The 16,137-nt window shown below is 40.7% G+C and overlaps 1 protein-coding gene and 2 non-coding genes across 3 annotated transcripts; 1 reads left to right on the top strand and 2 right to left on the bottom strand.

The window, feature by feature from the left end:
* Nucleotides 1-432: 432 nt before the first annotated feature.
* On the bottom strand, nt 433-1,472 carry LOC141766872 (inactive rhomboid protein 1-like). Its single transcript, XM_074634047.1, has 3 exons — nt 1,331-1,472; nt 969-1,105; nt 433-577 (listed from the first exon to the last, which is right to left on the bottom strand). Exons 1-3 carry the CDS (start codon nt 1,445-1,447, stop codon nt 433-435), a joined length of 399 nt encoding a protein of 132 aa, XP_074490148.1. The 5' UTR covers nt 1,448-1,472.
* Nucleotides 1,473-1,969: 497 nt separating this feature from the next.
* Nucleotides 1,970-2,063, top strand: trnai-uau (transfer RNA isoleucine (anticodon UAU)). The gene is made up of 2 exons: nt 1,970-2,007; nt 2,028-2,063. It is a non-coding gene; the product is annotated as a tRNA-Ile (tRNA).
* A 266-nt stretch (nt 2,064-2,329) lies between these two features.
* On the bottom strand, nt 2,330-2,423 carry trnai-uau (transfer RNA isoleucine (anticodon UAU)). Its single transcript has 2 exons — nt 2,386-2,423; nt 2,330-2,365 (listed from the first exon to the last, which is right to left on the bottom strand). It is a non-coding gene; the product is annotated as a tRNA-Ile (tRNA).
* Between the last annotated feature and the right edge of the window lie 13,714 nt (nt 2,424-16,137).

Below are 16,137 nucleotides of genomic sequence, written 5' to 3'. Positions count from 1 at the left end.
ACCTCAGTTTGTATGGTTTGTTGAGTTAGCACAGGATTAATATGTGGAAATGACAAATGAGGTATTTGATACCTAGAAGAGTTGTTTTATTTATTTATTATTTATTTCGTATTTTGTTCAATCCCAGATAGGCTGTGACTTAAAGTTTAATGGCTTTGTAGATACACTGAGACGAAGTTTAAGTTCCAATCACTGAGGCATTGTGTTCTTGAAATTGCACCAATTTTTTCCTCAGAATTTTCAACTAACTTGAAGTGTTTTGTCAAGAGGATTATTTGTGATGTGTACATTTTCAGAATGTGCTTGTACTATTTTGGACCAAAGTAAAACAAAGAAAACAATCTGAAGTTGTCGTTATTTTTAAGTTATTATGCCATGATTTTACCGGTCCGGCCCACTTGAGAATAGATTTTTCTCCATGTGGCCCCTGAGCTAAAATGAGTTTGACACCCCTGGTATAGATGAACGCCGTCGGGTCAGTATTTTGGGGATGTAGGAGCGCCTTCGGACGCTTGTCACCCTCCTGGGCTCCCTCGGGCCCTTTGGAGGAACTGTGTTGACCCGCTCGAAGCGCACCCTTTTCTCATTTAACGCACATCGCAGCGTGTAGAGAAGAGGACAGGGAGGCAGTGGGGGGAAAGCCAAAGTATGAAGGAAGAAGAAGGCAAAAAATCAAAGAAAAAAGGGAGGACAAGAGAGAAGAAAAGAGAGCAAGATTAATTTGTGTTAAATCAGAAAGGAGGCGGCAGTTTAAATTAGTTTTTGAAAAGATTTATTAGTGGAGAAGAATTATTAGGATTAGAAAGTATACAACAGACTCAGGTCGCAGGAAATTAGCAGCTGGAAGAAATCAGCAGAGAGGAAAGAAAAGAGCCTCTAATGTGTGTGTGTGTGTGTGTGTGTGTGTGTATGTGTGTGTGTGTGTGTGTGTGTGTGTGTGTGTGTGTGTGTTAGTGTGTGTGTCTAACCTTTTAATGGACTGTGTGAAGGAGGGCAATCTCTCCAGAGGAGGAGGTCTGAGGTAGTTGTTGGAAGTTTCCAAGGCAGCGATGCAGGTCTGGGGGTTTTCACCTGGCATGCTGACACTGCGCAGGCGCTTTACTGGCTGCAGCGCACACACACACACACACACACACACACACACACACACACACACACACACACAGAGAGATGATGCCTTGTTATGTGAATTCTGAAAAGTCTGAGAAATAAACAAGTAAAAGCTTTTTTTCAAACATTAAGAATTAACTTTCATGCATGCACACAAAAATACTCTGAATACAGTTTTACTATTCTGACTTGTATTTGACTCTTCTGTTGTTTTTTTTACCTGGGTGAGCGCGGGCGGCGTGTCGTCCAGCGTCAGCTGGATGGTGGGGATGTCCAGTTTGAGCCATGGCGGCTTTTTCCTCTGCAGGCTGCTGTTCCTCCTGCCTGGCTCATCCATGCTCGCTAGCTCCCCCTACGCCTGCCAGCTGGACAACACACACACACAGGAAGTGGGTTTGTAGGACAACAAGTCAAAATCGCAGACACATCATGACGGGCAAAAGTATTCCAGCCTTCAAAAGCCAAAAACTGACCAGCTTTGTTGAGTAATTACAGTGCGACAGTAATCCACGTGTCCCCATGGTGTGGGGCTCAGACAGATCCAGTGTGGAGGCAAAATGCCTGAATAAACAAACTGCTTCATCCAAATGTTTAAAGCTACTAGTCTGCCAGCCGTCCTCGGGATCTTCTCTAAATAACCCTGCATCACAAGGCAGTAATAATGTTTTGAACAACAGCTTATTTGTTCAGTGAACACAGCCAGGTGTTGTGTCTTAACAAAGATGCCTTGATTGGAAAAAGTCGATAATTTGAAATTTAGCTAGATATAAATCTTAATTTAATATCAATGCAGGGTGGAATTGTATGTAATGAGCACCAAACTGAGATTTGATGACAATGACAAGTTCTGTCTGCAGAGGCTCCAGTGGCGCAATCGGTCAGCGCGCGGTACTTATAAGACAGTAACCTGCAGAGTGATGCCGAGGTTGTGAATTCGAGCCTCACCTGGAGCAGAGAAGTGTTAACCTGAGCTGTCAATCACAGGAGATACTCTGACATGCTGATCATCTGTGTGAATGAATCACTCTCTGAGCAGACGGAACATGTCATTGTTGAGGGAGACCAAACAGATGACAGTGTGGTGCTTAGTGGATTCATATTAAAGAGGACCTATTTTTGCATTTTCCCCTTTCCTTTAGTGTCTTATATAATTTTTTGTGCATGTTCTGCAAAGTTACAAAGCCTGCGGCAAAGGGAGTTACTCTGTCTAAAACTTCTCTGCTCCAGGTGAGGCTTGAACTCACAACCTCGGCATCGCTCTGCAGGCCACTGTCTTATAAGTACCGTGCGCTGACCGATTGCGCCACTGGAGCTCATCAGTAGAGTCTCACTATCTTGATTAACTCCACATATTGACTCGTCTCACTGGCCATTGATTAACATGACAGAAGCATCATGCATCAGAGTAGGGACAAACTTGTATCTTGTCAGTTCAACATCTGGAGAGATTTCCATGTGAGACTTCCAACTGAAAATCAAAAAAAACTTTATTTTCCTCATACTGTCCGCCTGAATATACCTGTATTCAGCGTCTGTCTGAAACGCTCCGTTTTAGTGCATTTCGACGGAATTGCGTTGCTAGGCAACAGTTTGGGTCCATGTTTACATCCTGTCAGCTGATGTTATTCACATACACTGCAACAGGAAATAAACTGGGACACATTTAGAATGTTTATGTTTAAAACAGTGTAATGATCAATATAATTGTATATTTGTGACATCACAAATGTACAGAAATCCTAACGGCTTGTTTCAAACGCACAATTTTTGAATACGAGCTGTGTGTATTTCTCCGTATATTGAGCGTTTTGATAATTTAACAGTATTTATAAAGCACTTAAACCTGCTTTATAATATAAAAGACATGACAATCTCACTTTTTACAATATAAGACCTTCAATGGTCACATAATGTGCCCATTCTCGGGTTCATGCTTGTGTTTTGTGTTTCTGCTGGAACATGTTTGGATGTTTGTAATGCTTGAAGAACCCTTTGCCTTTCCTTGTGCTGTCTGTGTGAGTGTGCCTGATACTTTCACAGTATTTGTGCGGCACTCAAATCTGCTTTATAATAAGGGGGACATGAAGATCTTATTTTTTACAATGTGGGACCTTTGAAGTGGCAATCCTTAAGATTTCAGTCCTGGTTGATTTAGAATATCTATTTTGATTGAAAACAGTGGAGTTGTGCTGAGAGTTTAGTAGTCTGGAGTGTCTTTGCTGACGCAAGCTTCGGGTTTTCGGAGTTGTGTGTGCATGGTTCCACTTCTTTTTTTTTGAGTGTGTATGTAACCCGCGTGCTGGAGCCTCTCTGCACGCCCCTGGGACTCTGCGTTGTGTTTCTTAATGTGTGATGGGGTGTGGTGCAGAGAAAAGGAAACATCAAGGCACAGGAGTTCTGGATTGTGGTTGAGACCGGTAACACTTTATTCGCCCACAACATCGGCTGTCATCTCTGCCGCTGGTCCACAACCTTACGAAGCAGTGAAAGCAAAGTAAACTTCCATGAGGAAATATATTCTAGTGCAAAAGTAACCAGAGTAAAATAATAATCTAACACTGAAAATAACGTGCTACACATACAATTAAACAAGGCACTCTTAACATAAGATCTAACGTGAAAATAATTTAAATGAAACAACAAGACAGATAGCAGACAATAACTGAAAAGGCTAATTCTCCAGCCTGCACTATTTTCTTCTCCACTGAGAAGAAAATACGTGCTCTGCTCGTACACAGTAAGCCGGCCAGTTGCCTTACGGCCCCTATTTACATACAAAACATAACTTCTGACTTTTCCAACTCACGCCAAAGTGAAAGTCAACATCTTAATTAACACTTTAGTTGAACAGATTAACTGGAAGAGTGCTTTTAACTAATACATTTTACAATGATGTGGGCCGCCATGCTTACCTTAGGAAGCGGGGAAAGCAAACTTAAGAAAAAAATGGCGTCCCACAGGTAACTGGATTTCAGAACTACGGTGTCCTGTAAGGGACAAACATGGATGATTGCTCCATTCCGACAGCGCAACAGCGACACCTGGTTACCGATTTAGGCTACTGCCTTACATGTATATAAAGGGGAAAATTTGTAATGTTGTAGGTGTGTGGGTACTGCGGTACTTTCATCGGTGGGCCATGGGCTTGGTCACCATTGTGTTGCCTTATTTGGCTGTGGATAGTGACTTAACAGTCATTGTTTAGATGAAAGTCTTTGAGATTGCCACTTTAAGGTGAAATGTTGTCCTGTGTCTCTCAATGTTTTTGTTTAGTTACATTATTTTGTTGTCTATTTAATTTGAATTTGAATTTTGATTTGTATATTGTTTGTTGTCTTGTAGACTTTGTACTGTCATTTGTCATTTAATGGGTATGTGTATGTGTTGTTTGTCAATGTGTTTGGTTTTGAAAAAGTAAAAAAACAACAGAAAATTATTCTGTTATAAATTCGTTCATAAAAATTCACCAGAATGCAGGAAATTACGTGTTTGATGCTCAGAACTTCTTGGACAGTATTAAAGCCGTGACAATGCCTCCCGCTATCCCTGCAAGAAAGCAAGACAAGCTTGCTGGGTTTAATACAATGAGATCGCGGCTCATTTGTAAACTTTGGCTGTTTTCGAAACCGCATACTATACTAGTAGTACGTACTGATTTGGCCAAAATGTAGTATGTAGTATGCAGTATGCGAACAAAAGCAAAATCTCCAGTATGCCAGAAATACCCGGATGACGTACTGATTTGGAAAAATTCTCCAGTCTGCATCGGACCAGTCTATCTCGCCTACTGTATCCCACAATGCAAAGCGGCGGAACAGCACAGGCTACGGGTATAAAAACAGCAGCCAAAAGCTGCTCTTTTTTTACGTTTTCTGTAGCTATTTCAACACTAAATTCACTTCTGAAAGTTTTTGAGGCGAGAAATCAACTGTGTAGATTATTAATATCGGCAGTTTTACGAAGTTAGATGGCGAATCGAACATTTGTTCCACCGTTGTCGGAGTTTAGAAGCTCCACAGAATACCGTGACAGCCAGCGAGCGCCTGCCCGGGTCGCTGCCAGCAAGCCGGGTAGTCACGCTCAGAGACCGCTATGAGCTGCTGGAGCTCTCTAGAGACCGGTCTGTAGACGAGAGGCTTTGATTTCCTTGTTGACGGATAGTTTGTTTAAATATCACAACACAGATGTCCATTATAAATTAACAGGAACCTGTGTTTATTTGCCTTTTTGGAGTTGAAAAGCTCCACAATCGCCCGCGGGCGTAGCTCGCTGGAGAGCCGGCCAGTGACGCTCACAGAGCGGCTGCAGAGCAGCAGAGTGGCGAGAGAAGATGAGAGGAGAGGAAGAGGAGAGAGAAGAGGAGAGGGAAAGAGCAGCTTCTGACGGGGCAGAGAGATTCCTGCTGAGACAACATGACACTTTTTTAACATTTCTCTAATATCTGGAGGGAGATCAGTCCTTTTGCTGTAACTGAAAAAGCAGTTTGAGTAAAGTAAACGTTGTGGATGAATGTTTTATATTTCCCGTCTCTCCTCGTTGATGATCCTGTTTGTCGGACTTCTTTATGAGCTGTCAGAATAAATAGTTTAAACCTGCAGTATCTTATAAAGTAAACAAGCATAACATAAACAACAAAATCAAAGTTGTATTTTTTGATAATATTGTAATAGTGGTACAAGTTAGTTTTTTTGTCCTGTGCTTTAAGAGCTGGTTTGAAGGCTTAAGCCTCGTCTAGCATACTGCTAAATACATCACTTTAACTGTCACATACTGCATACTACTGAGGAACGCAGTATACAGTCTGTACTGTATACTGCATACTGCGCTCCTCAGTAGTATGCAGTATGCGGTTTCGAAAACAGCCAGTCTCTTAGAGTCCAGGTGGGTCCCCCCTACATTAGTTAACCCTTTACTAGTTGTGTTTTAGACTATTTTGACGAAAATTAATCATTGTTATTGGGTGAAAAAAATAAATAAAAATATAAATATATCGGTCCATAGAGGCAGAGGAGGTTGCTCCTCTTTTATTTTTTGAGTGGCAAGACGGTGATCAAAATATGAAAAAATAGTAATTGGTTGAATTAAACCTGTGTCAAATGTTCTAGTCAAAAATAAGAAATACAAATTAATTGATAATAAATTTAAATAAATTGTGTATGTGAATAGGGGCTTAGAACATTATTATAGTCGTACTGTATATGATGTCCATTCCCATGCTCTATTATGTATCATAAGTTGTTGCAGCAATTTTTGGGTTGATACCATTTGTTACACAGATTTGGTGCTAAATTTAACAATTTTTTTTACCACTCGAGAATTGATCAAAATGATCAATAATCCCTCCAAAATACCACATTAAGACACCAAGACCTTGAGGAACACCATAGAAAAAGCCATGCTGTGATTTGGTATCAAAACCTTTTGACTTTTGAAGATTTCTGCAAGAATTGCATTTTTCGGCGATTAGATGGCGAGCACTTGTGTTGTGTACACTGCTCAGAAACCCCCTTATTGTCAATCTAGCTAGGAAAGCCATCCATCCTCTGAATGCTCTAGGTCTTTAGTTTGTGGCTATAAAGTTTCATGAGGCTGTGATTATCCTAGAGGTCACCACAGGTCATTTTATACAGTGAGGTCAAGTTTCAAAAAATGGTCTAACTATACCAGTCATACCCCATTTATTCAATTCGAAGACTGTTTTGGGACCCCAGTATGCAGAAATATTCAAATACATTATTTTCGAACAGGCCAAAATAACACATTTATACTGCATGCAAACATCTGCATGGTTTTATACCAAACCTGCATGGGATTAGGATAATGTGTTTATCTCTGTAAAGGGGAGACTTGTGGGTACCCATAGAACCCATTTTCATTCAGATATCTTGAGGTCAGAGGTTAAAGGGACTGTTTGTAAGAATCAGAAATGTTTTGTTAACAGCGACACCTGTGGCCGTTAAGTCAACGAAAGTCAGCGTCCTGTTGCTCACGCTTGTGCTCGCTCTACATAGACATGAACGAGCATCGCTCAACACAGTGAGGCGACACACGTCAGCTAAAAGCACAATATCACTCTATATTTCAGCTGCTTGGCAGTAATGTTAGCTGACCAGATGAAGGTCTCTCCATGAATCAATGCTGATCCTAGTGTTGGCTTTTCCTGCCTCAGCCTCCCGACCGCGGCCGGAGGGAACAGGGGAGACACCGGAGTTTTGGTCGGAGACGATAACGTTTCTCTCTGCGGAGCCCCGTCACTTCACAAGACACGGAAACCTCTGTTGGTCTGGAGGAGCTGCAGCAGTTATTTCTGCACAAACGTCCACTGAACATTCACTAGAAATTTTCAGAGCTAAACTAACTCTTCTGCAGTGTGTAGTCGGCAGGTATGCACGTGAGGTGGAGCGAGCTAAGTGAAGGCAGGCAGAGGAGCAGAGGACAGCAGAGACTCCGGCCCTGGAGACCAAAGCTACGGTCTCCCCCGCGTCCTCCGACCGCGGCCAACACTGTCTAACAGACGGGCTTCACTAGATACAACCAAGAGGTTTTGGTGCTTCCGTGTAGTTTGTGTTGGAGTCTGAGTCTGAACAGCGTAGCCACACGCGAGCGCGCATGGGACACCGACCCACAATGATTCATACGTGTAAGAAGTTACAAACAGTCCCTTTAAGGAACCCCTTTGAATATGGCCATGCCAGTTTTTCCTCACCAACATTGAGTGTAACTTTGTAGCATTATTTAGCTAGCATGGCATGGTAGGTAATAATGGATTCTTGGTTTTTCTACTTAGTTTTCTAGCTTGAAAACTGAGCCCGGTGCGACCTCTAAAAGACAGAATAGGGGCCGGGTCCGTTGGATTGTTTAGGGGTTAATGAGTTCCCTGGATTATACACCTCCTCAACAGCAAAATAAACATCTTGGAGCAACATCGGTATTAAATTTGATTATGTAGTCCGGGCCGACATTAAGATGCAACCTGCTCGATTTGACGACATGCTGAGTAGGCGGATAGCAGCAAAACCGAAGCCTATATGGCACATGTTGTTAGTAGTCTATGTATAACAGTATCTCTATGTATCAAACACAAACTAGCTGAGCAGAGGCTGATATTAAATCCTTCTTCATGTGTATGAAGTTTAACTCAGCACTTATCTTTGCCAAGGTCAGGGCAGCGAATCCTGATCCACTTTGCGTACGCTGTATATCAGGTTCTCATAATTTGGTTTGTGGTTGACACTGGAGCTTTGGTACGTGGGGTGATATAAAAAAATATGAATAATACTGTACATATCCTTTGGTCTCTCATCAACATTAGGGGTCTGGTCACACCAGTAATTGGCAGATGAAGATTCAAGACTGGACGCAGGAAAACGACAGCATATCTGTCATTTCAGAAAATGCCCCAAACGTGGGTTTACGGGTCAACAAAATGTCAGATTTGAGCACGGGGCACAGCTTTTCGTTTCCTACTGACAGTCAACGTTGGTTTCCATGACCACCGTCATTCCATAACCAAGTGATTGTCAGTGACCAGCTCTGTTGTGGAGTCTGGGGGGAAACGGGACTCAGGCTAGTGTTTATTGCTGGGGGGTGGGGGGGTCACGCATATGTCAATCTCTTACTCCTGAAGACTCTACACCCCTTCAGCTGTCAGTGAAGTCATTGTAGCTTCGCCAAAGTTAAACCGATGCAAAAGCCTTGTGCCAATTTCATTTGCACCTGCAGCGAAGTCACAGATTGTGTCAGTTGCATTTGAGTGAAGTGAAATCGTTATGAAATATCACTGTTGTCTTAGTGCAGGGGTCAGCAACCTTTACTATCAAAAGAGCCATTTTAGACAAAAAAAAAAAAAAGATCTGTCTGGAGCCGCAAAACATTTGATCATTGTGATGAAGGTAACACAGTTCATAGTCTAAGTATATAGTATATAAGTCTAATGCAGTGAGGGCCAAAGAGACAATGTACTACGGAGTATTAGGGCCACATTGAGGGAAAAAAAGTCGTAATATTACGAGAATAAAGTCATAACTTTACGAGAAAAAAAGTCGTAATATTAAGAGAATAAAGTCATAACTTTACGAGAAAAAATGTCGTAATATTATGAGAATAAAGTCATAACTCTTACGAGAAAAAAATAAAATAACACGTAAAATTACTACTTTATAATATTATGACTTTATTCTCATAATATTACAACTTTTTTTCTCATAAACTTTTGACTTTATTCTTGTAATATGACTTTTTTCTCGAAATCTTAGATTTATTTTTTTTCCTCAATGTGTCCCTAATACTCCATCGTACCATAGACCTACAACAATGATCAATAATAATGAAAATATGTAAACAAAAAACAGTTATTCATTTCCATTTTTATAAATCCACAGGGAGTTACTGGAGAGGAGCTGAAGAGCCGCATGTGGCTCCAGAGCTGCAGGTTGCTGACCCCTGTCCTAGTGTGACCCTGTGCGTGCATGTCAAATATCAGAGGGAACAGTCCATGAAAGTTGTAGGTGTACTGAATGAGTTGAAGATCAAATGGTATGGAACTGAAATATAAACATAATTATAATGCAAAACCCACACGTGTGCAAATACATGCAACATAATTGAAACAGGGAACATTATAATGAAAGCAAATGCATAAAAGTGCTTGCCTGGGGCACGACATTATTGTTCAATATGAATGCTCTTGCTCTGACTATGCTGTGTATGTGTGAGTAGTTGAGACAACGTGTATATATCTCTATAGATAGACTTTGATAGCTCTATCTTTAGACAGACAGCTCATGAACGGAAACTCTATGACTGAAAGCGCACCACTGTATGCTGTGATATTGTATTCCAATGATAAGCATGTAACTGTGACTGTGACTACACTACCACCACGTGGGCAGCTAACACAGCAAAGAGAAACAATGTACAGTAAAAGCTTTGTGACATTTAACAGCGTTATGAATGGAGGTGGTGTGTAGCGGATTACCTCTGTCTGAACATTTGTTTTTATACTGAGAGCCAGCTGTTGACTTATCCTAAGCAACAATGGGCAAAAAGGCATTTTTGCATACTATAATCACCTTTATTATTTCAGTATTGGTACTTTCTCATGCAGCATTGCATCTAGGCATCACCTTTCCTTCAAGTCTGCCCAGATCCAAGTTTATAACTTAGTCTAAACATGTCTGGACTTCTGCTTCAGGACAGAGGTTCCTCCAGCTGTCCTGGTTAGAAACACCCTCAACACATTCTCCTTTCTCTGGGTGGGTATTTCTGGCATAGCACTCAGCTGGTTTAAATCCTACCTAAAAGACAGGGACTTCTTTGTGTCTATAGGTAATTGCAAATCTGAGCTGAACAAAATCACATGCGGAGTTCCCCAAGGCTCCATCTTGGGGCCTCTTTTGTTTAACATCTACATGCTCCCACTGGGTCAGATTTTTGAGAACAACAAAATAAATTACCATAACTATGCAGACGACACACAAATTTATATAACTCTATCACCAGGAGACTACAGTCCAATACAAGCACTGAGTGAGTGCATTGAACAAGTCAATAATTGGATGTGCCAGAATTTTCTTCAGCTGAACAAAGACAAAACTGAGGTCGTAGTTTTTGGAGCCAAAAAAGAAAGATTAAAGGTTAGTGCTCACCTACAATCTGTGATGTTAAAAAGCTCAGACCAAGCCAGAAACCTTGGTGTAGTCATGGACTCAGACCTGAGCTTTAACAGCCATATTAAGACAATTACAAAGACAGCCTTCTATCACCTGAAGAATATAAGAAGAATTAGAGGACTGATGTCTCAGCAGGATTTGGAAAAACTAGTCCATGCATTTATCTTCAGCCGACTTGACTACTGTAACGGCGTCTTTACCGGTCTTCCTAAAAAATCGATCAGACAGCTGCAGCTGATTCAGAACGCTGCTGCTAGAGTCCTCACTAAGACCAAGAAAGTGGATCACATCAGTCCAGTTCTGAAGTCTCTACACTGGCTGCCTGTCTCTCAGAGAATTGATTTCAAAATACTGCTGCTGGTTTACAAAGCACTAAATGGTTTAGGGCCAAAATACATTTCTGATCTTCTGCTGTGTTATGAACCATCCAGACCTCTCAGGTCATCTGGATCAGGTCTGCTTAGTGTCCCCAGAGTCAGAACTAAACATGCAGAAGCAGCGTTCAGTTTTTATGCACCAAATATCTGGAACAAGCTCCCAGAAACCTGCAGGACCGCTCCAACTCTCACTTCTTTTAAAACAAAGCTTAAAACTTTCCTGTTTGCGGGTGCCTTTTATTCTGACACTGCACTATAACTTTTACTCTTTTGAGTTTTATGCAATTTTAGCTTCTATCCTAGCTTTTATTTTTAGCTTGTTTTTATTTTCTAATCTTTAATGTTTTTATAACTGTTTTAATTATTTCTTGAATGTTTCTGTAAAGCACTTTGAATTGCCCTGTTGTTGAAATGTGCTATACAAATAAAGCTGCCTTGCCTTGCCTTGCCTTTCTCCAGCCTTACGGTACATCGCACAAAAAGTAAAGTGTCCTCGATGGTAAATAATGAAGCGATGACAGTTGTCATTCATTCTGTTTAAGCCTCCCTGCGGCAGGTGTCTTAAAGCCATCATACTGATAAGCTGACATTTTAAAGGCCTGGAGAGATCACCGGTACAGAGAAGGGCCAATTCTGTTTCATTTAACAGCTGACACATGTACAGTAGTCTACAAATATAAACGCAAACGGTAACTAGAATGGAACTCTGAGAGCGCAGACCTCCGCCAAGCTGCCCGAGTACGATTGCCCCCCCCCCCCTCTCCGTTCAGCTTGCGCCATCATCCACGTGTATTTTTGTTTATGTTGAGATCAGCAATTTCCACTAAGGTGGACAATAAAGTCAAAGTAAGTAAGTAAGTCAAACTCAACTTTATTTCACAGAGTTTAATGTGAAAAAACGCAGAATCTACAGTTGCCCCCCCCCCCATTTGTGATGTCACAAATATACAATATTTAGACCATTACACGGTTTTTAATGTAAACATTATAAATGTGTCCCAGTTTATTTCCTGTTGCAGTGTATGTGAATAACATCAGCTGACAGGAAGTAAACATGGACCCAAACTGTTGCCTAGCAACGCAATTCCATTGCAATTCCATTGAAATGCACTAAAACGGAGCATTTCAGACAGAGAGTAAATACAGGTATATTCAGGCAGACAGTATGAGGAAAGTAAAGTTCTTTTTTTAACATTACAGCATGTAAACATGTTCTATTAGAAACACAAAATACAAGTATGAACCTGAAATGAGCACGATATGGAGCCTTTAATGTTCTGGCCGATCGGAATCCTTAAAAAAATTCCTGAATCCGGATCATGATCCAAATCGCCACCAAAATCAGAACCCAGAATAAGACCATAAAGATGGGTCATTCAATGAATCGTTGACACAACGAGCAGTTTATTTAAACGTTGGTTTGTGGAGTTAGAATTAGCATCGGGCTGGCTAGGAAAGGCCAAAAAAGAACCTAAATTATAACTAATGACCTCATCACCTTCTTCACCTTTCATTTATTTCAAATGGTCAGTGATGGTATTAGATGCAAATGCAAAAAGGTGCGTGTGGTAAGTCCAGTTTAGTTTTGGTTCATATTGATCTCCAGATTTTTCCCTCAGTTCCACAGTTGTGTTGCTTGTTGCAGGCAGTTCACTCAGAGTGTAAACTCCACAGAAGTCATTCTCATAAAACTTCACACCACAAAAACATATTTCTTTAGATACCACCAAGAAATAAGCCCAGAAGTACATCTTTTTTTTTTTATCTGTGTTGTCAGCGGCTGCATTGAAAGTTGATGAGGTTGTCCAACACTTCATAGCAACATTCCTTAGAGAAACTATATTGTCCCCGTAGGATCATCTCAGCTGACCCCCAGAGCTTTTGTCCAGAACCTTGTCAGGCTGAACTTATAGAGTCACTACTCCAGAGGCAGCGAGAGATTTGGTGGGCTCTGAGCTTTTACATGATTTATGCAACATTGTGCTTGCGCTTCATGTCAAAGTGCCAATTTGCACAAAACATCAAGGGGACTGCGTTCGCCCCATAAACTAGAACATCGAAATGAGCCTGCTCTCAGTGTTTCACTTTGATCTGTAATGCAATGTTTGGAGTGAACATAAAGGCAACAATTAAGCTAATATCAAGTCATATTTTTAGATTTTAAGTATTTTTTTTCTTCCTGGCGACCAATATTTTGAATGCAGTTACCCTCCTGATCCCAAACTGTTCTGGGAGCATATTTAATCGAACAACACTTATTCTGTGTTTGGGATCTTACATACTTCACTGCTGTGTTTGTCTCTGCTTTTCAGGAGCGAATGAAGACCTGACAACAATAACTAAACATTCTATTACTCTCTAAAGCAGCTTTTAACTCCGGTTTGAAAAGCATTAAAGATGCATGAAGCTCTATTTACACTTATCTTTATTTTTGCACGGTGTTCAAATTTAGAAGTATTTCAGCATATTTGCTTTATTTGTCGAGGTTATCCTTACCTATGAAAAAGGCAAACTTCAGATGCTTTCTTGATGGTTTTGGGACTCACAGATACTGTAGAAGTTCCTCACATCGTTGACACAATTAAATGGCTACAACTTGGTAAAGTTGTCTTTTGTTTGGTATTTCTTCAGGTTATTGTGCATTGTATTTAAACTGTATCATGTAATGTTCATTTGTATTTTATATATGTAAATATTAAAGGGACTGTTTGTAACTTCTTACATGTAGAAATCATTGCGGGTCGGTGTCCCATGCGTGCTCGCGTGTGGCTACGCTGTTCAGACAAGACTCCAACACAAACTACACGGAAGCACCAAAACCTCTTGGTTGTATCTAAGCCCGTCTGTTAAACAGTGTTTGCCGCGGTCGGAGGACGCGGGGGAGACCGTAGCTTTGGTCTCCAGGACCGGAGTCTCTGCTGTACTCTGCTCCTCTGCCTGCCTGCTTGCCTTCAGTCACACACGGCGCTCGTTCTCACTCTTCTTACGTAGAGTCCCTTTAAGGTTATGTTGTACATACGGTATATCAAGTTAATTGATACTAATTGTGGGAGGGTCTGTGCCCTTCACTGTTGGTAGAAGCTGTGGTATATACCAGGTAGAGCAGCGTAGGGTGTCAGAGTGTCACTTCAACCACATATCTGCTACATAATGGTAGTAATCTGTTCCTTCCTTTAGCTGCAAACAGTTTTGTTGTCCATCTGCCTGCAACCCATTGGTGAGAGTTGAGTGAGTTTTGTAACTGTTTATGGTCACAAGTTAAAAAAAATCTCAGCGGGGTGGATAGGGGGGCCGTGGCTCTTTTAACTTTTGGACTCAGATATCATATTTTTTATGAATAAAAGCCTGATTTGTATTTTTTTTTTCTCAAAATGTGTACTTTAATCAAGCCAAATGATATTCGTCACTGTCACCCAGTCCACTGATTGCTGTGATGCAATTTGACTCTGACCTATCACCTCACATGCATGTGCATTGTTAATCAACGCCGTTGTTTCTGAACCATGGACGTGTTGCCGTAGACTAGAGGGTGAGAGTGTCAGGTGCCACTGTCCGTAGTAAACGGGTACAGGCAACTGGCCCACTAGGTGAAGCTGCCTATCTGGCCAACACTAAAGCTCTTCAAACATGATGTCACACTAGCCAGCTAGAAATCAATGTGGCTAAGACAAACAATGACTCATGTCAAACAACATCCGAACACAGAGACAGTTTCACTTGATGGCCAACATGTTGAAACTGTAGAAAACTTTAAATACCTCAGTACAGCTCTGGACTCAGGGGAGCTTCTCTGAAAATACAGAGTATATTTTCAAGAGATGCTCACAGCGACTTTATCTTCTAAGGAAACTTAGTGGCCTCGGTGTCAGTCAGCAGATTTTAGAATTAGTGTACAAAACTATTGTTGAGAGTGTTTTAACCTTTCACCTTCCTGCCTGGTTCGGTCACCCAAACTGTATTGTGATAATGCCATCAATTTTCTTAACTCAACAAAGTGACTGAGCAGATCTAAGCTGACATGAACTGACAGACACTGACATGAACTGTTTTAATGTGTAACATAACCTGTCTATGTATCTGTTTTTCACTAATTGCTGTCTGGTTTTAAATGTCTGTTTTTTGTTCTTGTTGTTTATTGTGTTTGTCGAGCCGAAGACAAAATTTCCACACTGGTGGACAATAAAGATTTATTGTATTATACTACATAGAGTGGACATTTTTACACGTGTCATTTACTTTTCTGTGTAATTTTGTATCTTTGGAGAGAGTGTGATCTTATTTTTAATTCAGAATAAAGCTCTGTTTGAACACAACTTGTCTACACAACAAAACCGGCTCAAAGCTCGGTGTATAAGGTCAATATGACCTAGGCTACTAAACAAGACATTGACATTAACAATATAGGCTACATATATTATATACAGTATGCAGTTTTTTCCCCAGGCAATCAGACTTTTAAATAGATAATTCATACGACACCTTCTCACACAAAAAGTACCTCAATCATATATCTTATACTGTATATACTGTATATGTTCTTAATGTATATGTTCTTAATATGCCCTGTACAAAGTATTTCTTATATATGTACATTCATACTTCCTGATATGTATATGTTCTTAATATGCCCTTGTACAAAGTATTTCCTTTTATAATTGTAATATAACTTATTATTTTAATGGAGCTTCCCAGCAAAAAGCATTTCACACGATTGTACTTGTATAACCGGCGTGACAATAAACATCTTGAATCTTGAATCTTTTTTTTTGTGATCAATTCTTTTTTATTGAAAAGGTATAGAGAAAGATGTTACATATCATTCATTTTATCCCTTTTATACATCCCCCTCCCCCCATACACAGGTACATATACAAAGCCCTCATTCCAGGTCTAATGCACAACCCTATGTCCCCCCTCCCTTCCCAAGGCGACCCCTAAATACCCCCCCACCCCTGATCTCTTTCCCCCAAAACAAAAAA

Source organism: Sebastes fasciatus, chromosome 4, assembly GCF_043250625.1.
Source record: "Sebastes fasciatus isolate fSebFas1 chromosome 4, fSebFas1.pri, whole genome shotgun sequence".
Lineage (NCBI taxonomy): Eukaryota > Metazoa > Chordata > Actinopteri > Perciformes > Sebastidae > Sebastes > Sebastes fasciatus.
The sequence above is the reverse complement of the archived record's forward strand: the minus strand, read 5'-3'. Positions and strand labels throughout refer to the sequence as shown.

What these genes read in the sequence shown, in the direction of transcription:
- LOC141766872 (XM_074634047.1), bottom strand. Translation starts at nt 1,447, where the DNA reads ATGGATGAGCCAGGCAGGAGGAACAGCAGCCTGCAGAGGAAAAAGCCG. An exon ending in CGCCGCCCGCGCTCACCCAG is followed by an intron (nt 1,106 to 1,330) that starts GTAAAAAAAACA and finishes TGTGCGCTGCAG; the next exon opens with CCAGTAAAGCGCCTGCGCAG. An exon ending in TTCACACAGTCCATTAAAAG is followed by an intron (nt 578 to 968) that starts GTTAGACACACA and finishes AAATGAGAAAAG; the next exon opens with GGTGCGCTTCGAGCGGGTCA.